Below are 21,304 nucleotides of genomic sequence, written 5' to 3' on the forward strand. Positions count from 1 at the left end.
ATGACATGGCACAATACCTTTATCCATAGACACTGCCCAGTTTAATTTCTGCACAATTGGCCCAAAGCTTTTATACAGTTCTCCAATTCTAACTGTAAGAATATATGCTCAAAATAAGCAACACTGGCTGCAAACAAAAGAATAATAAGTTTCTATTGTTTCATGAATTTAATAATTGTCTTAAATTGCTTACTATATTTCAGAGAGTATTTTCAAATACATTATGTCATTTAATGCATATAAAACTCTTTGAGGAAAAGGACAGTATCTTGCCATCATTAAAGATAAGGAAACTGAAACTTGGGAGTTTTAGTTTCTTGCCTATCTATTATATTCAGAGTAAATTGGGACTCATATGGTCATATTTTTACTCAGCTTAAAAACTGAAGTTAACCATTGTACCTTATTCTCTGTGAATCATGGTTTGCTTTCTAGTATTTGCAGTAAATCCCCAAGCTTCAAAATATAGTTATCTTTATATAAACTAAAGGCTTTTTAAGGTCCTTCCATTTAAAACCTCACATGAGCCTACTTTCCCTGAAAAGATCTAGTTCAACAGCATTTTCTGTGTTCCGGCATAATGTGCTAAGCATAATGATTCATGCTATTTCTCAAATGATAGACAAGTTATATCAGTATCACCTGGGAATCTGGAAAAAATAGCAACTCCACACTTAATTCTGAACTAGGCAATCAGAATTCTAGGCACAAGCATGTGGATATTTGTAGTAACAATTCCCAATAATCTGATAAAGAGGTAATGTTGCAAAAACTAAAAATTAAAATTAAAAATAAAATTACAAGAAGAGCTAAAGATTGCAGACACCATGGAAGGACAAAACAGATTTAGATTTGGGTCATGGGATCATCATTAATTGTGTGATTTAAAGGGGGATGGAGGGAGATCATGATTAACCCACTTTCATGGCACAGTTTATTTACAGAATAATAATAATACATGTAACAAGCCATGCAAAAGACAACTTCCTCCCCAGAAAGGTTAAATAAATTTTGGTAGTATATAGTAAATAAAATAATAGATCTTAAGTATTTAAACCACAAAAGACATCTGTAGTAGTTTACCAGGGCTGGGCAGACTAAATAATAGAAATGTTATTTTCTCACAGTTGTGGAGAATAGAAGTCTAAGATTAAGGTGTCAGCAGGTTTTACCTATTCTGAAACCTCTCTCCTTGGCTTACAGCTGGTTTCCCTCTTGCTGCCTCTTCACAGGTCTTTCTTCTGCATGATTCCTGTACCTCAGGTCTCTGTTGTGTCCTAATTTTCTCTTTTAAGGACACCAGTCAAATGGATAAGGGCCCACCCTAAAGTCCTGATTTTAATGGACTCACCACTGGAATGGCACTATCTCCAAATACAGTCACATTCTAAGGCAGTAGGCGTCAGAGATTCAACATATGGATTTTGAGAGACAAAATTTAGCTGATAACAGCATCTAGTAAATTTTAGTTGTCCATTATTTTGTCCCATTCCCTACCTCCTCCTTTACCTAAACTCACTGGTTTCACACAGCCCCGGTTCAGTTCCATTTGCTGCCCAGAAGTTATTTTCTTTAGCAAATCTGATAACCTTAAAGCTTGTTGATGAGGATTAGTTTGTGTATTGTAATGTACTGGTGCTTCTAAGCAACACATTTGCATAAAGCAACCAAGAAAGTTTGGTGTCTTGACAGGAGAGTGAATAGGGTGAAAATTTCTGGTATGCAGCTCAAATAAAATTGGAGATGTTCTCAGAAAATTGCATGTTTGATGCTCTTTAAATCTATCACATGGACAAATGCATGTTTGAACTATATCTAGGTTTGGATCTAGATAATCTGTGATTTTATGCGAGGCTGCTTTTTTACCTTTTCTATATTCTAGAAAATAAGCTACCACTGTACCATTGTAATCTGACTTTTTAAAATTTTATCACCTTATCCCTCCAGAGACAATGTTCATGCTTTATAACCTGCATGTCTTTCTTTACTTATAGCATTCAAATTTTTCAAACATATCTCTTTCCTTTTCTTGTTGTTAACTTTAGTGATGCAAAATAATTTTTCCTCAATGTATCCTTAAATTCTCTTTAGTGAGAATTCCACCACCAAAAAAAAAAAAAAAAAAAAAAAAAAAAATACAGGGAATGTTAATGCAATATTTCTTTTTGAGTCAGAAATTCTTTAGGATTGTCCATTTCTTGTGTTAAGAAACAAAATTCAATTGAGTAATTTAGATCTAACTGACTTTATTCAATGATTTATGATTTGGGCAGCATCCCATCTAGCAAATAGACCTGTACAAAGTGGAAGCATTTTATAGGCAGGAATGGGGTAGGACAGAAGGGTTTTAGCAAAAGAAAGTAAGACTGTTTCATCCCAGGTCACCCTCCCTTAAGGGGAAGATGGGGGCTACGGGAAGGGTCTTAACATGTAGATTACCTCACTAGTATAGATCATGAAATTCCAATGTGATTGGTTTAAAATTCCAATCCTGGGAAAGGATGAAATTGCATTTAAGTTAGGTATTAAGTTTTGGTGAAATTTAGTAAAAGTGACTTCATTTTGGGTCTGTTGTCCTTATATGCTTATTAAACTATTATTAAGTCTCCATAAATGGTTCTGATCTCTATCAGATCCTTTGGCCCTTGTATACCATCTGCAGGACATTTCTAAAACACACTGGAAGAAATTCAATAAAGTAGGACCTTTATGTCAACTTGTTCATTATTCTTTAGAAATGATAATGAAATGTGAATGTATTTTCCTTCATTTCTCTCATTTGAAAAATGAGTTAAAATCTCCTAGAACAGTTTTAAATCTTGTTTCATATTTTCAGTTCTTTAGAGAACTTTTTATTTGAAATTTCACAAAGGAAAATTGCATTATACTTTCAGGTTTATTATCAAGAATTAACAGAAATTTTAATAGCCCACATGGGTCTTTTCCAAAATTTTTAAACTGTGTGAAAGCTAAAATTTCTACCACAGTGCCAATTGCTCTTGTTTTGGTCCAATGTGTTGGTATTTACAGGGATGAAGAACCAGGAGGCCAGCTGGTTACAGATAAGTTCCATATTGACTGGGATTCAGTACTTGTTGACACAGATAATGTCATCACGGCACGATTTGATGGCAGAGGAAGTGGATTCCAGGGCCTGAAAATTTTGCAGGAGATTCATCGAAGGTTAGGTTCAGTGGAAGTAAAGGACCAAATAGCAGCTGTGAAGTAAGTGGGTGCACATTTTCCTACTGTTTTTCTTATAATGACAGAAGCTAAGTATATGATACATTAATACTACTAATATTGATTCAGAGATTTATCCTTTAGCGAATGGACAGTTTTTCTAAGTTAGTCACATAGACTAGTGCATTTTTTCAAGTACTTTTCACTCTTAGCACCAAATAAAACAATTATCTTACTTCCCCTCTGGAATTAAAATTTACTTTGGGTTTATGAAAATGGGAGAGACCTTACAGCGCATGGGTGTTTCAGTTGGTTAAGCGTCCCAACTCTGGATTCTAGCTTAGGTCATGATCTCAGGGTTGTGAGACTGAGCCCAGCACTGGCCTCTGTGCTGGGCATGGAGCCTGCTTTAGATTCTCTCTCCCCCTCTCCTTCTGCCCCTCCCCACTCCCTATCTTAAAAAAAAAAATGGGAGAAACCTTAATTTAACCACTCTATTATTTATTTACAATAATCTACATGTCTATTACTTCCCAGTTAACTACAATTCTTAAACTTTCACAGATACCATTCCCACACAGGCATGAGTGACCAAGAAATCTAGGAGGTTCTTTAAAACAGTATAAAGAAATTGGCTAGGATAGTGTCAAAATGTAGATCAGTAGGTCTGGAATGGGGCCCAGAATTCTGCATTTGTATCAACAACCGGACCATCACTTTGAGTAGCAAGATTTTGGAATCTATGATCCTTCAACATGAATAGAGCTCCAGCCACTAAAGTATTCCTAATTTGAGATCTGGGTTTTGTGTGTATGTGTGCGCGTGTGTGGATGCCCAGAATGAATTCCCATGTGCATTTGACTCAAGAAAATATAACTATTTTTTTTCTCATTGCAGATTTTTACTGAAACAGCCATACATTGACTCCAAAAGATTAAGCATTTTTGGAAAGGTAAATAGAAATGTTGTATATATGCATTTTTATATGTATATAAAGTACATATTTATACATATGTGTATATTATGTGTTTGTATTTGTACATATAATTTCTTCACTTTACTATGATATCTCTGTACTATTCTTTAAAATGTAATATTATAATTAATACTATACACATTCTGTCATTTATTAATCATGAAACTATTATCTAATTGGCGCTGGTATTAGAAGTAGAACAACAACTGAACAACAACAAAAAATTCTGTTTTCATAAAGCTTATCTTCTAGAAAGGAGAAATAGATAAACACATACATTAAAAACATAGCTTCATATAGCAGTACGTCTTATAAGGAAAACAAAAAATAAGTAGACAAAAGTTAACTCTAGGAAGGGCCAATGTTATTAGAATTAAGTGGTCAACTAAGGTCCCTTGGATTAAGTGGTATTTAGGCTGATAACTAAATAACAAAAGGGAGCCAGTCCTATAAACCTCTTGAGGCAGGGTGTTCCCTATAGAAGGATCAAGTACCACAGCCTTGGGGAAGACGGACAGGGCTTAGAAACTAAAAGATGACCAATATGCATAATTATGTCTTTAGTGTTTTCTGCATGATATTTATTTCTCACTGCCATAATTTTTATGTCAGTTTCAACATCATTTTCACAGTAGGGAAACAGACTCCATATAGATACTTACTAGTCACCTAGTTTATCTGTATCACGAGGCTAGACACCACACAGACACTAAGATGAAAGGAAGGAGATCTGGTACTATTTTAATTCAGAGACAAAGCAAATTATTGTTGTTCATGGATTTAAACACAAAATATGTTTTACTATCCATAAATGAACCCAGAGATACATGACAGGAATATCTGATCATCTTACTGGAGTATAAATTTTACTGGTGTTCACTGACAGGTATAAGAAAAGCTGTTTAACAAATGAGTAACATGTAAATCAGCACATATTCTTCCCTGACTTCAGATACCTGCAGTGCATCATGTCTTTGCTTTATTTTATTCTTGTTCTCAGTAATACTCAAGAGATCAATAGGGACAGTGCTCCTCTGACATAAGTACAAACAAATAAATGAAAGCCCATCGCTAACAATAAAGATATTAGTGAAAAAAATGGAAATGTCTAAGAAAGTGATCATTCCACAAAAATGGAAACTCCAGACAAATTAACAAGTGCATAAAGCAAAGTCTTAACATATGCTACAGCATGGATGAACCTTGAGGACACTGTGCTCAGTGAAGTGAACCAGTCACAGAGGGACCAATTCTGTGTGATCCCACTTACGTAACTTATCCAGAGTAGTGAAATACATGAAGACAGAGAGTGGAATGGTGGTTGTCAGGGGGAGGGGAAAAGGAAAGTGGACTGCTTAATAGGTAATAGAATTTGAGATTTGCAAGATGAAAAAGTTCCAGGGATCTGTTTCACAATAATGTGAAAACACCTGACACTACTGAACTGTGCACTTAAAAGTGGTTACTTTGGTAAATAGTATATGTTTCTTACCACACACACATAAAAAAGTGCATATAGTGGAGAACACTTTATTCTTTAACGGTCCTGATACATGTAATAATTATGAAGGACTTACGGCTTATCTATTTCAAGGCTCTACTCACTACACACATAAATTAGTCTAAAAGATCAAATGAGCTATACAAACGTTCATTGCTACAGACATTTAGATTCCGAAGGTTGTGAAATGACTCACAGAGAAAGTGGAACTTTTACTGGATGGTAAAAGTCATTCGGCAAGGAGAGGACAAGGAGAAGGCTTTCATATAATGCCCAGTGTCAGCAGGGAGAGCATAGTTGAGGAACATAAATAAAGTGATTGACTATAATTAAGGCTCACATAAAGGAATGAGAGGTGACAACATTGAGAGTAAATCTGGGCACAGACTTCAGGGAGTCCTTCATATTAACAAAAAGTTAGATTTTAGTCTGCAAACAGGAAAAAATAAAGTTCAAGGCCTCAGATTTAGAAGTTCAAAACCCCATATTTATCACTTTATTAGGGAACTGATGAGCCTCAGGTAACTGACTCTGGCAATCTAAATATACAAAAGACATGGGATATAAACAAATGAAACAATTAGATTTTACATGGAAAAAATATCCCATTTCAATTAAACAAATATGAGTATCTGTAACCGAATTATAATTTAGAAGTTAGCTTTCTGATCATATAAAGGAACGCTGTTAGCTTTAAGACTTTATAGTTCTTATATTTTTTTTTCTTGGAATGTACTTATTTCATTCCAGTGTCAAATTAAGTTATCTTAAACTCATAAAATTGGTTAGGGAGTAATGATCTTGCTTTTTAGGAATTAGATTACAAAGCTATATGAGGCTTTGTTTTCTTTGTTGGAAATATTTAATGTTTAAATTTATTTAATCAATACAAGAATATTAAGATTTTTCCATTTCTTCTGGAATCAGTTTTAGTACTTTTAAAAGAATTTTTAAAAGTTTTTTTACATTTTTACATTTTACATTTCATATATTTTTAAAGAGTGTTGTCGAAGCATAGTATATATTCTATTATATGTTTAATCATTTCACTAATGGGGGTAGTGCCCCATTTGACGCCTCATTTGGTTTATGAGTGCCCTTCTGCCTTTGCTAGAGCACTTCCTCTTAATTGCTCTTATTCCCCCTGCTTGTCTCTCTTCCATCTCCCCATCCTTAACTCTTTTAATGAACCATATTTTGGCTTAGTCATTCTCAATTTGTCTTTTCTATTTCACTAATTTCTACCCTTACTATCCTTATTTTAGTTCTTCTACTTTTTAAATCTATTTTGTTCTTAAATTATTGACTTGAATGGCTAGGTTATTAATTTTCAGCAGCCTTCCTTTGAGTTATGAAATCCCTTTGCATTACTCCCTTAGGTACTTCCCACTAGTACTGATAGGTAGTACTTTTTTTTAAAAAAACTTCATATCATTATCCCCAGAACCTAACCTAACCTCAAATATATAATAATTCTTATGTTCATTTTCTCATTATAAGTGTTAAAGCTAAGAAAACTAGAAAATTTTCTGACTTTCATTAAAAAAAAAACCAACCTAATTACATGAATTGAGTAGGTGGCAAAATTCAAAACCTATAAACATCATATGTAGAACTGATATTGCTATGATTACCAGGCTACATCAATGGGGAATAAAATTAATTAATTTCACAAACATTTATCAAATGTCTACTATGTGCCTACTACTTTTCAAAGTGCTGGACATATGGCAATCATACACATACGTACGTACAGACACACACACATACACACACACACACATTTTTGGGGAATTTTTAGTTTAGTGAGGAAAGAAACAAATTTAAAAAATCAGTAAAGTATATAAAATGTCAGTGATAGAACAATTAAGGAAAATTAAGCAGAGAGGAAAATCGGGGCCCAAGATTAAGGAAGATACAGCAATTTCCATTTCTAAGACAGGAAAGATTTGACTAAGAAATCACATTTAACCTAGGAAAAGGGAATTTGAGAAGGCAAGAAACATGGATATCTGAGGAAGGTTAAAAAAAAAAAAGTACAAACATATGCATTAATATGGAAGCTTGTTAAAACCTGACTTAGGGGGTACCTGGGTGGCTCAGTCAGTACCAAAAGCATCTGCCTTTGGCTCAGGTCATGATCCCAAGGTCCTGGGATCCAGTCCTGTATCAGGCTCCCTACTAAGCAGGGAGTTTGCTTCTCCCTCTCCCCCTCCACCCTGCTTGTGCTCTCTAATAAATATTAAAAAAAAAAAAAAAAAAAAAAACAGAAAAAAACTTAGGGAGGTAATTATTACTTATAGTTTTATATACTCTCAATTGAGATAGGGCTTGTTAGTGGCAGTCACTTTTAAGGTTTAAAGCTTTTAATATATATAATGTGAAGGATACAAGATGGGATTGTAAGAATTGTGATAAAATGTTTGTGATAACATTAAACAAATTAAAAAGATTTAATGTAAAATAATACAATGCAATAAATTGTGTTACTCATAAGTAGTGTGTTTTTATTTCAAAATATCGTGTGCCATAAGTGATGTGGTTCACAAAGAATCTTAAGTCTAAGGCTAGGAAAAACCTTTTTCTCAGTTCTGTATTTCTTTTTGACTGTATTCATCAACTTTCGAGTACTCAAAAAAGTCACTTAACGAATATCTGAAAACACATGATGAAGATATGTTTTCAGTAAAATGGTTATTGCAGACCCCACCCCCTGGCTCCTCTATGTCCATCTATCTATTGGATTCAGTTTCTTCTATCATGGGTACAATATAACTTTTTTTTTTTTTTTTTAAGATTTTATTTATTTATTTGAGACAGAGAGAATGAGAGAGACAGAGAGCACATGAGAGGGGGGGAGGGTCAGAGGGAGAAGCAGACTCCCTGCCGAGCAGGGAGCCCGATGCGGGACTCGATCCTGGAACTCCAGGATCATGACCTGAGCTGAAGGCAGTCGCTTAACCAACTGAGCCACCCAGGTGCCCCACAATATAACTTTTTTAAGATAAAATATTCTCAGGAAATATTTAGGTCCACTGAATAAAAATTTTTAAAAGATAAATCTGTTAAAATTGTATAAGTAATGCTAAAATGCTATGCAAATGGAAAGGATGTAACAGTGAATGGAAAAATGTGATTACTGAGAAACCAATAAAATGACAGCACAATTGAACAGAAAAGCCTATACCATTAACTATTTTTGATTTGTATCAAATAAAAAACACCCTCCAATTGACTAAGTCAGTATGATGACCCACAGTTTCTGGCATCTTCCTCTTGGACAGGAGTTGTTTTAAAAATTAAAATCACCATCTTCTGTCTACCTAGAACTTACATCCGATTCCTACCCTTGTCCGGGATATATTTTCTGAGAACTCCTTAATGATCTACTCTTGCATTCAGTGAGTAAATATAAAATAGTACAGAGGAAGGTGGGCAATTAAAATTTAATTTATTCTAATGCCTCCCAGTGTTGATTTTCATTTAAAAATAGAAGTTATTTTGCTGAAATAAGTCAAATTAAGGCAGCATTTTGGATTAGGTTTTTGAATGCTATGGAGAGAATTTTATTCAACAGCTTTCACTATCATTAAATCTTAAAGAGTATTTATCTTCATTAATCTCAAATTTTCATATAAAAAATAGTAAAATGCAACTCTTTATGCAGCAGCAAAGATTTACAACCCTAGTTTCACTTTAAAATCACATGGAAAGCTCCACAGCCCATTCTCCACAGACTAAGTTGTTTCAGAGAGCGTTGAGATATATGTTTAAATATCTCCACTGGTCTAGGGAATGCTGACTGAAGCTAGGGAGATGTTTGGGTAGGTATATTTGTTAATATTATTATAGCATAAGAACTTATTATTTAAAATGTGGAAAAATAATTTCCCTCTAGGCATTCCCTGGGAGTTTGTTAAAAATGCAAAATCTTGGGCCCCACCCCAGATCTACTGAATTAGCATAACCCACATTTTAAGAAGATCTCCCAGTGATTGGAATGAACTTTGAAGCACTGTTCTAGAATCTGCCCTTCCTTTGGAAGACACCATTCTACTTAGTTCCTGGAGATAATCAGACTGAGATTTATGTGAAACAGAGATAAAAAACATAATACCAATTTATTATTTTCTATTATTAAATTGTGATGTACAGTTGTTCTATGGATTGGAATATTCAGCTGTTCTCTCAAAGTCATCAGGTTATATGAACAACCAAAATCATCATCAGTTGAAAAGTCTGCTCTAATTAGAACCAGAAAAGTTACCAACTGAGATGTGCATTTTTCACTGTGGGAACAGTGTTGCCCCATGGGAAATACCTGAAACCTTCTGGCTACAACACCTTGGTCTTAACTCCGTGTCCATGAATGTGGGACAATACACTGGAAAAGCTCCCTTTAAGGACAGAACTTTTAGGGGATCTCTACACTTTTCTTCTATAATAGCTATTTACTTACTTTGCAGAACTCATCCCACCCTGCATACTTCTGAAGGGGAGCAGACTATGCCTCTTTGGCATAAGGATTTTTTTGAGCTGATTATTTTAAGAAACAGCAGACACAGGAGAAGCTTTGGAAACAGAATAGAAATTAGTCTTTTGTAAGAGACGTTTACATTTATAAAAGAAATCTCCATTTGTGTCTCCCTCCCTGTACCAGGATGAGAAGGTTGACTCTAAATCATAGGAAACTTTTATTAATGGAGAAGGCACTGACTCCAAATTGGATTTAAATCTGCCTAACAAAGCTTAACCTTGATTATAGTTCTTTTCCTGGTAACCTCCCATAACTGAGCTCCCTCCAACATCTTTCTTTTGTCTTTGGCTAAAGATGGTATTTGAGGTTTGCCTTGGGCCACCTCAAGGAATTATTCAGTTTCACTGGATATCTCCCATGTGTATGTGAGGTATTCATGTTAATAAACTTTTTTTTTCTTGATAATCTTTTATTACAAGGCATGTCAGCCGAGAACTCAGAAAGAGAGAGGGAAATTATTTTTCTTCCCCCCTCCCCACTTCTTTCTTTAGATGCCTTCACACTTTTAAGGCTAATGCTTCGGAACTTTGCTGACCTAAGGATATTTTTGTATCTTTCAAAAAGAATGAATAAAGACACTCTGTGGTGGTTTATCTCTGTAAAGGATAATTTTATTTCCCTCATTTACCAATTGGTGAAGAAGATTTGCTCAAGCTTCTCGATACTAGCTAAATGTTTCAGTACTAAATTAACATATGCAAAGGAAGAAAAATAATTTTCCTTCTATCCTTCTGAGCTCTTATCTGAGACCCCTGTAATAAAAGACAGATTCACAAAAGAAAAACAAACAGAAGTTAATTGACATACATACATGAGACATACGCAGGGAAAAGTGAGTAATTCTCTGAGGTGGGCTTAAAATTCAGGCTTAAATAGCACCTTAATAGGAAAAGGAGAGCAGGATATAGGCCTTTTAGGAGAGTGAATGATTGTTAGGTAAGAGGAATGGGCCCTTAGAAGAATAGATGGGAAGGGTAATAGTTTATGACAGTCTCTCTAGGTGTGCTGTGGACTTCTAGTGACAAGAATCAATCTTCTAGGGCGCCTGGTGGCTCAGTTGGTTAAGCCACTGCCTTCGGCTCAGGTCATGATCCTGGAGTCCCGGGATCGAGTCCCGCATCGGACTCCCTGCTCAGCAGGGAGTCTGCTTCTCCCTCTGACCCTCCCCCTTCTCATGCTCTCTCTCTCTCTCACTCATTCTCTCTCTCAAATATATAAATAAAATCTTAAAAAAAAAAAAAAGAGTACTAAAAAAAAAAAGAAAAGAATCAATCTTCTAGGTTGATGAAATTCCCAGGGAGGGATCTATGACAACTGAGTTCCTTTTGGAGGATCCGTCTTTAGGCAGATAAGTGGAGTTCAGAGAAAGCCTTTCCCTGCATTTGCTCTTTTCCAAGTGTCTGCAGCTCAAAATAATCAATAGGCCAAAGTGGCATATTCTGCTACTCTTCACATAGGTTCGTTCAGACACTTAAGTAATCTTTGCAATTGGGACTTTGATGTCAATCATCCCACTTTTAAAAATAATGTTCCAAATAAGCATAAATGAAATTCTGTATTTCTCATCTCAAGAATTTAGTGAGAATAACAGATTCCTATCGCATTGGACCACACTAATGTCATCTGGGTAATCTTTCAAAAGTAGACCTCATCATGAACCAATTGCATCAGAATTGCTGAGGCTAAGTCCTGGGTCTTAATTTTTTTTTTTTTTTTTTTTTTTAAATATCTCCCAGGGTACTCTGATGTCCAGCAAGATGAACATTGCCCAGAGCCTGGCTAAAAATTAATTTCTAAAATGAATATGTAACTCAGTAGGTCATGCCCTTAGCCCCAATCTACTAAATTGTTAAAATCTCCTCTGGAATTCTCCCGGTCAAATCATAGGCTACAAAAGAAAACTGGAGGGCGCCTGGGTGGCTCAGTTGTTAAGCGTCTGCCTTCGGCTCAGGTCATGATCCCAGGGTCCTGGGATCGAGTCCCACATTGGGCTCCCTGCTCGGCAGGAAGCCTGCTTCTCCCTCTCCCACTCCCCTGCTTGTGTTCCTGCTCTCTCTGTCAAATAAATAAATAAAATCTTAAAAATATATATATAATAAAAAAAAGAAAACTAGACATCTTTATTTTTTTAAGAATTTATAATTAAATTAGTTCAACAGCATTGCAAGATAAATTCAGATATTTAAAATTAAATTTAAACAATAATCCAACTCATGTAACTAGCAACATTATCAACCTCACTTCCTTCAAATATTTAGGTGTGTGGAACTGAAAGCAGAATCTGTATTTGCGATAATAGATTTTAAATATTTAATTCTCCTTTCCTAATTCTACATAACTATCATTATTAAATATTTCACTAAATGTATATATGTGATTTGCTGAAAATGATATATGATTTAATAAGTGCTGTATTTCCTTACCTTTTAATTATTTGGAGTTATTCCCAGATATACCACATGAAATCAAAGAGCAAACATTGGACAATGTTGATATATAATTGATTTTCTATTTTACCTAAAGTTATTCAAATAGCGTGTTATATAAAAACTTAAATTCTTTTCAAAATTTTCATCTGTACAAAGTGATCTTAGTGTATTCTTTTCTCAGGTCTGGGACATTGTAAGACATTCTATTATGTATATTACCAGTGATCAAAAGCTAAAAATATCTCCAAGGATAACTGATACAAACACTCTCACTCTCTCTCTCTCTCTATATATACATATATATATATACTTTTTATTTTGCCAGGGGTATGGTGGCTATATTGCATCAATGATATTAAAATCAGATGAAAAGCTTTTTAAATGTGGATCAGTGATTGCACCCATCACAGACTTGAAGTTGTATGGTGAGTAATTCCTACAGATTGACTTAATATAACATATTGATTTGTAAAAAAGAAAATCCCAATGCAGAAGAGCTCAATTGAGCTCATTTATCATGTGTTATCAGAGAGGTTTTCAACTGTTTATCACCTTCCTGATTCAATCAGTTTTACTGGAGCATGACGATTAAATGTGAAATATAGAAATTAAATAATGAAATACACTAGTCAAATGGTTTCTAGTTTATTCTTAAATTTCTGTTTTCTTGGGTCCCAGCCTCAGCCTTCTCTGAAAGATACCTTGGTATGCCATCTCGGGAAGAAAGCACTTACCAGGTAACAAATTTAAAATAATGAAGAAAGAAGAGTATATTTGTTCTAAAAATTCAGTCAAATTGCAAATACAGGTAGATCTATATATACATAGATATTTGTGCTTTCCTTTATAGGCATCCAGTGTGCTACATAATATTCATGGCTTAAAAGAAGAAAATATATTAATAATTCATGGGACTGCTGACAGTAAGTATTGTATTTGCTGCTGCTGTTTTGGGGTCTGACCTTGAACAAAGGGGTACATCTAAGAACTTGCTTCCAAGGGGCCCTGTAAACTTTTTGAAGAAGATAGCAGAGGATAGTGGCACAAAGAATCCAATGTATAATAGGAAGTTAGAAGAAGGATGTCGGGACCAAGAGGAAAGAAGCTGTGAGCCTCGATGGCAACGCCATCCAACAAAACTTTCTGGGATGGTGGAAATGTTCCATATTTACGCTGTAGAACACTGTAGCCACCAGCCACATACGGCTCTTGAGTACTTGAAATGTGTTTAATATGATCAGGAACCGAATTTTAAATTGTTTATTTCTAATTGATTAAAATTTTAATACCCACATATGGCTAGTGACTACCACTGTGGGGTGTTATTCAGCACACTTCAAATCGAAAGTAACTTTGAAAAAAGCAGGACAGCAAAAAGATGCCAGCACAGAGAAAATTCTGATAGGATCACTCACAGTTAAAACAAAAACCTTTTAAAATGCTTGTTTATGTCACTTCCCTTTTTTTCATCACTTTAAACATTGGAGATGGATGTGATTGATATTACTAGTAATAAATATAATTTTATATTCACTTTGAAGTGTTTAGGGGTCAAAGAATATATATACATATATATTTATGTGATACTTTACAACCGAGGACCGAGTATTTATAGCCCCATTCACAGATGAGAAAAATCAATTTCAAGGGAGTCAAAGCCTTGAATCAGTATGTCCTAACATCTGAACTTGTTTTTGTTGGTCCATCCTGTCCTGCCTCAGTAGTTTTACCTCATTTCACAGAGAATATCACTAAAAAGGTCTTAATAGCAAAGATGGTATCAGCTCTTTAACTTAACTTTACAGCATGCCAGGTCATTATTAGAGTTTAGATCAGTACTTATGTACACACACACACATATAGGGTGTAGATATGTATATATGTTAATATACAGTGTATGTATATACAGAGTGTATGTGTGTGAATAAACAGGTAAATGGGAGAGAAGAGACAAAAATCCTCCTAAGGTAGAATTTCCAAATTTATGTAGATACACACCCTCAAGGAGGCAAAGCTTAACTTTCTTCTTCCCCTTTCAGAATGGGTTGCACTTAGTGATTTGCTTCTAAAGAGTACTGTATGGAAGGGGCGCCTGGGTGGCTCAGTCGTTAAGCGTCTGCCTTCGGCTCAGGTCATGATCCCAGGGTCCTGGGATCGAGTCCCGCATCCGGCTCCCTGCTCAGAGGGAAGCCTGCTTCTCCCTCTCCCACTCCTCCTGCTTGTGTTCCCTCTCTGTGTCTCTCTCTGTCAAATAAATAAAATCTTTAAAAAAAAGAAAAAAAAAGTACTGTATGGAAAAGGGAAGAAAGAATAACTTTACAATGGAGAAACTTAATATCATCTCAGCCAGGTGATCAAGGTTAACATCAACAGTAACAAGTCATGTTGATGGTATGCACCCTTGATACCACTTTATGAGAATGGCATTATCTCTATATGGTCTTGTCCCAAAAACCCTTAACCTCAGTCTACCCATGAAAAAAACATCAGACAAACCCAGATGAGGAATATTCTAACCCATACTGCTCAGAATTGTCAAGGTCATCAAAAACAAGTCTGAAAATTTCTCGTAGATCGTAAGAGATTAAGGTGTCATGATATCTAAATGTTTCTTCCTTGTAACAAATGGACCATAATAATGTGAGTTGTGAGCAATAGGGGGAACTGGGTAAGCCATCTACATGAACTCTCTCTACTGTCTTTGCAACTTTTTTGAAAATCTACAACTATTACAAAATTTTAAAAAATAGAACTTAGATGATGCCATACCTGTGTTGGATGAAACATTATGTAAAAGAGAATAAACATTTTGATGGACATTAGAATCTTGTTCTAGGTATTAAGATCTTAGTAGTAACAAAAAATAGAAACTAAGTACTGAGTATATTTCAGAAAATGTGCCAAAAGCTTTTAATGTTATACTACCTATTTTCACAAAAATATTGGGCAGCAGGGCTATTATCTTGTTTAACTGATTGGGAAAATAAATATTATGGAATTTATATAACTTGCCAAAAATCATACAACCACTAATTCAAAGAAAGGGGGTTGGAATCTGGCATGAAGGCTCTTTTTCATTGTGCTCTGAAGCTTCAACTGTGAGAATAAATTATATTTGAGGTTAAAGTATTCCACGTCTGGCCATTACCCTAGAATATATTAGTGCTATTCAAATTTCTCTGTCAATATGTTGCAGCTATTAAGGTAAATCATGTTCTTCCTACCTCACTTAGGCACGGATCTGGTTCTTCACCCACTGATAATATGCAAGCAGAGGTTCAGCACTGGTCACTTCAAAGGAAAAGCACAAACACATGCACACACATACACACACCTCATATGGATCTGGCAGATTATAGGTGCTCAATGACCTTATAATACTACCATTATTAATATCATCATCAAAAACAACCAGCAAATTAGTTCACTAAGACAATTATACCTTTAATGTTCCTGTTTTAGGAAGTAGACAAACAACAAATATCAACAGGCTTCATACCAGAAACTAAACAGAAAAAAAAATCCAACTAGGGGCGCCTGGGTAGCTCAGTCATTAAGCGTGTCTGCCTTTGGCTCAGGTCATGATCCCAGGGTCCTGGGATCGAGCCCCGCATCGGGCTCCCCGCTCGGCCGAGAGCCTGCTTCTCCCTCTCCCACTCCCCGTGCTTGTGTTCCTTCTCTCGTGTTGTCTCTCTCTGTCATAAAAAATCTTAAAAAAAAAAAAAAAACCAACTATGCTTTTGTACATTTATCTTTTCAGTTCCATCCATGAAGAGAAAGTCTGGAGTCCCTTTCAATTTTTTTTTTTTTTTTTTTTTTAATAACAAATGAGCAATATAAGGGGTCATTTTACCTTAGTCACTGCCCCAACTTATCAGCATTTCTCATAACTTACATTTACTCAGCAATTTGCAAATTTATTTAGAAGTAACATGGTAATACTCCCATGGAGTACAATAGGAAGATGTTGAAAGGATCTTGGGTAGATTTTAAAAAAGATTTAAATGATCTTTGGAATCTTTTATTGTCTGCTATGTGGTAGGATTAACTAGTGTCACAGCTAGTCTGACAAAGACACTTAAAAAAAGGTTGGCTTAAAAGTTATTTACAGGGGTCTGGGTGGCTCAGCCAGTTAAGCGCCTGACTACAGCTCAGGTCATGATCCTGGGGTTCTGGGATCGAGCCCAGTGTGGGCATCTGCTTCTCCTTCTGCCCCTCCCCTTGCTCGTGCTTGTTCTTTTCTCTCTCTAATAAATAAAATCTTAAAAAAAAAACAAAGTTATTTACAGAAATTTGAAGATGCACAAAGTATAGGAATAAATAGCCAGGCAACATATGAGCAAAGTGCTGTACAAAGAGATTTGAGTGATTCATCCAAGACTTCGTAGCTACTTAGGGCAGTTCTATTCAACCCTGGTCTACTGTGCTGCATACTTCGGAGTTTTGGACCTCAGGTTCAGGCAGAGAGGGAAGCTAGAAGGAAACAGAAGAAACCAGTATGATCCACATTAAATACTGAGCCCTTCAATAACAAGATGTAGACTAATTTCTCAACATGGTGTAGTTTTTTTTCTCATTTAAAATAAAACAGAATGTCAGTATCTAATGGAGACTGAGCCCCAGTAATGCTCAGAAAGGAACAGAAAGATGGTTTGCTATATTACTATGCAGATAGGCATTCACTGCATTAAAATTGTTATAATTGTGTAACATATGTGACCAACCAGAAATAACAGATGATAAAATAAACTTAAATACTATCTTGTACAATCAGCAGAGCCTTAGAAGTAGTTTCTGTTTCAGTATTTTTTTTTATAAACCTTAAAGTTTCATCAGCATTGTATCTTACTGATTTTCAAGTGACTGCCAGGTATCAGTCTTTTATTTTATTTATTTTTTTAAAGATTTTATTTACTTGAGAGAGAGAGTGAGAGAGAGAGAGCATGAGTGGGAGAAGGGGCAGAGGGAGGGGGAGAAGCAGACTCCTGACTGAGCAGGGAGCCTGATGTGGGGTTTGATCCCAGGACCCTGGGATCATGACCTGAGCTGAAGGCAGATGCTTAACTGACTGAGCCATCCAGGCGCCCCATACCAGGTATCAGTCTTTAAATGTGCAATGTATGTAAAGTATAATACTTAATTTCTTGAAAAAAAAATGATATAAAAAGTTCTAATTCTAATAAATGCATTTCCATCAAATAATAGAATTTAATTTCTTACAGCAAAAGTCCATTTCCAGCATTCAGCAGAATTAATCAAACACCTAATAAAAGCTGGAGTGAATTATACTATGCAGGTAAGTCACTTTACTTTTTCATAAGGCTGTTTTCCCACCTTGGTTTTTCAGTTATGAGATATAGAACACAGCTTCTGTACTACTCCATCCCCCTTGCTATTATTTTTTAACTGTGATTTTTAGGTACCAAAGATTGTGAGTTTTTTCCCTAATGCTGAGAAGCTCATGCTTTATGTGAATTGCAAAAACTTTCAAGAATGTCTTTTTCTTCTTAGACTTTTATTTCTATCACTAATAATGAATTGTTTTTAAAAGAGTCATGTTCCATTTCCCTCTAGTACCTTCATTTTTCCCTCACTTTCTATCACCTTTATCATAAAAGATAGGGAAAAAAGTGGTTTGAAGCGATATTGAGAAAAAAGGAGAGAAGAAAACATTTACATCTGTGCATTCAACCACATGTAGTGAATAGTACCAAAGATTTACTTTATGGTCATTATGGTAGGTGGGTAAGACAGACTTTACACCTTTGAGAACTTTCAGTCTGAGGAAGGAGTCACAGAAGGGAGGAAAAAAAAAAAGCGATTTTAATTTCTCAGCATTTGAAAGAACCAAAAGTAGTTCAACTTATCTATAAGCACAGGTACCAGGGTCAGAATGATGAATGAAGAAGATGTAGAAATAAACAGTAATAGATCATGCCACAAACAATGTGAAGGAGTAGGGGGCTTTATTTAGATCATTGAGGCAGGTGTTCACTTTGGCAGCACATATACTAAAACTGAAACGAAACAGAGAAGATTAGCACAGCCCCCACACAAGGATGACACACATTTGTGAAGTGTTCCATATTTTTTGTATGGAAATATGTTCCATATTTTTGTATCAATTACAGTGTTGTACATCTGAAAATAATGTAACACTGTATGTTAACTGGAATTAAAATAAAAAGTTTGAAAAAGAATTTAAAAAAAGAAAAAATAAAAGTGATGTCATCTTAATAGTAAAAAAATTAAAATTAAAAAAATTAAAGAAATAAAAACTTTATACCCAGGAATTGACAAATACCTGTCTTTGTAATTTTAGAAACAAACACTTATGTCATTTATATTAGAGGGGACACTGTCAAATTAAAACTTATACCAGACAAGGTTAAACAGACAAGGCAGGCTTTATTTAAGTCTATTGCAAGAGGGGAGAGAAACTAAACTCTGTTGAAACACAGGGCTGGGGAGTTTACAGTAACTGGGGCGGAGGGAATCATAGGCCATCTGCGTTGGGTAGTTCACCTTACCAAATGGAAAAGTAAACTTCCTGTTTACGACAGGAGGTAGTTTTACAATGTGGAGCATGCGTTCTACCCTCCCACAGGGAGGGCTGCTCTCCCCTTCAATATTTACATTTCAGAGAGATGGTTTTTAGGTCCTTGACAAAGACATTTCCTAAATTGTAGAACTGGCAAGACCGGAAGAAGATTTACATACAAAGGCGCAGAGAATTTACAATCGCAAGTTTTCTAAAATAGCTCTAAGAGAAGAAAGGTCAAGGCCTTAGAGTCAGGAAGAAATGGGTCTTAAATTTAGTCAAATTAAGGGGAATGTTAATGCTGTCCTGGTCAACAGGAACATAGAAAGCTCTACTTTTTCCAACCTAGTTCTAATTTAAATACATAAAAAGCTGTAGTTTGTCTCAATTATTACTACAGGATTGTAATTAAAAAAGAGAGAAAAGTTTAGCACAAAAAACCCAGAGTTAAATTAGGTTAGATTTTGGTCAGATATTACTTTCCAAAGTTCCCTTGCCACTGGGGCTAAAGGAATGAATTTTGAGGGACAGTATCTGTTTTGGTAACTTTCACTCTCTTTCCCCCTCAATATGTTAGGTCTACCCAGATGAAGGCCATAATGTATCTGAGAAGAGCAAGTATCATCTCTACAACACAATCCTCAGATTCTTCAGTGATTGTTTAAAGGAAGAAATCCCTGTGTTACCACAGGAACCAGAGGAAGATGAATAATGGACCCTATTTATATAGAACTGAAGGGGATCTTGAGGCTCAATGAAACCTAACCAAGAGACTGTAATATTGTACATGCTCCAGAATTTCAAGGGCAGCTTAAGGAGATGACACTGGAACAGCACACTCAGAGACAATGAACTAGAATTTGAATACAGATGTCCTAGTCTACTGTGTTGCCAAGGGTGCAGAACCGGTTTCTTTGTGTAAGGAAGGTTAAAGGGTTGGTTTCCTGGGAGAAATTAGTTTTGCATTAAAGTAGGAGTAGTGCATGTTTTCTTCTGTTATCCCCCAATTTGTTCTGTAACTAGTTGCTCTCATTTTAATTTCGGTGGCCACCATCATCTTTGCATATGATGCATACTTATCAGTACCACATCCCTGATCTTTGATGGCTGAGCTGCAACCTAACACCTTACTGTATCTTTACAATAAGTGCAATTCCTTGTCTATTATTATGCTTAAGAAAATACTCAGTTAATAAAAAACAGTATTTTATGTAATTTCTGTTTATAAAAAGACATTATTAAATGGGTCAAAGGTCATGTAGAAATATGGATTTCAGCACCTTCCAAAGTTCAGCCACTTATCAGTAGATACAGTATCTTTAAATCAACACACGAGTGTGTCTCAGAATATATAGACACACGTGTGCATATACAGTTAATAAATCTATCTTTACATGTTATTCATGCTACAAAGGATAAACTTCTGATGAATTAGAAGAGATGCTCTTTTACAGGCTATAATGGATGCTTTGTTTAATGAGCCAAAAATGATGAAACATTTTTTCCAATTCAGATTCTAGCTATTGCTTTCCTATAAATGTTTGGGTTGTGTTTGGTATTGTTTTTAGTGGTTAATAGTTTTCTAGTTGCAATTTAATTTTTTGAATATGATACCTTGTCACATGTAAATTAGATACTTAAATATTAAATTATAGTTTCTGATAAAGAAATTTTGTTAACAATGCAATGCCACTGAGTGCTATTTTGCTCTTTTGGTGGAGAAGGCTTTTTTTAAAACACTTGGTCATTTTACTTCTCTCTCTCAATGCAGAATCAATTCTCATTTTCATTGTAAAAGCAAAGAACTGGATTATTTCATTTGCCAGTTCCTATTTAGTATTCTGTGCCTGCTCACTTCATCTGTTACTGTTTAATTTAAATCCTTCTGGTGAGAATTAGAAATGAAATATTTTTTATTCATTGGCCAAAAAAGTTCAAACAGCAGTGTTTGCTATTTAATTTGAGTTGAAGGCACAAATGCATTAATTCTTGTGCTGTATTGACTTGCAGTAGTAAGTAAATGAGAGTGTAAAATAAACTTGACGGTATGAAGTCAAATTTAAGTCATGAGAATATTAAATTTGGTGACTAAAATCACTTTGGTGACTTAAGGGATCTGTCGGAAAATGTCTGAAAG

The 21,304-nt window shown here is 35.2% G+C and overlaps 1 protein-coding gene and 1 non-coding gene across 2 annotated transcripts in view; both read left to right on the plus strand.

Annotated features, from left to right (window-relative positions):
• The window catches only part of DPP10 (dipeptidyl peptidase like 10), a 513,620-nt gene extending 492,982 nt beyond the window's left edge, over nucleotides 1-20,638 (plus strand). The window contains exons 20-26 of the mRNA XM_035008166.1: nucleotides 3,031-3,225; nucleotides 4,081-4,135; nucleotides 12,952-13,051; nucleotides 13,305-13,363; nucleotides 13,477-13,549; nucleotides 17,849-17,922; nucleotides 19,745-20,638. Coding sequence (XP_034864057.1) covers nucleotides 3,031-3,225; nucleotides 4,081-4,135; nucleotides 12,952-13,051; nucleotides 13,305-13,363; nucleotides 13,477-13,549; nucleotides 17,849-17,922; nucleotides 19,745-19,879 — 691 coding nt within the window. The 3' untranslated portion in view covers nucleotides 19,880-20,638. The remainder of the gene's footprint in view (nucleotides 1-3,030; nucleotides 3,226-4,080; nucleotides 4,136-12,951; nucleotides 13,052-13,304; nucleotides 13,364-13,476; nucleotides 13,550-17,848; nucleotides 17,923-19,744) is intronic.
• On the plus strand, nucleotides 18,614-18,718 carry LOC118012705. Its single transcript, XR_004679777.1, has one exon. It is a non-coding gene; the product is annotated as a U6 spliceosomal RNA (small nuclear RNA).
• Nucleotides 20,639-21,304: the final 666 nt, after the last annotated feature.

The sequence above is a fragment of the Mirounga leonina genome, unplaced genomic scaffold (assembly GCF_011800145.1).
Source record: "Mirounga leonina isolate KUSES-001 unplaced genomic scaffold, KU_Mleo_1.0 Mir_151, whole genome shotgun sequence".
NCBI classification, from domain to species: domain Eukaryota; kingdom Metazoa; phylum Chordata; class Mammalia; order Carnivora; family Phocidae; genus Mirounga; species Mirounga leonina.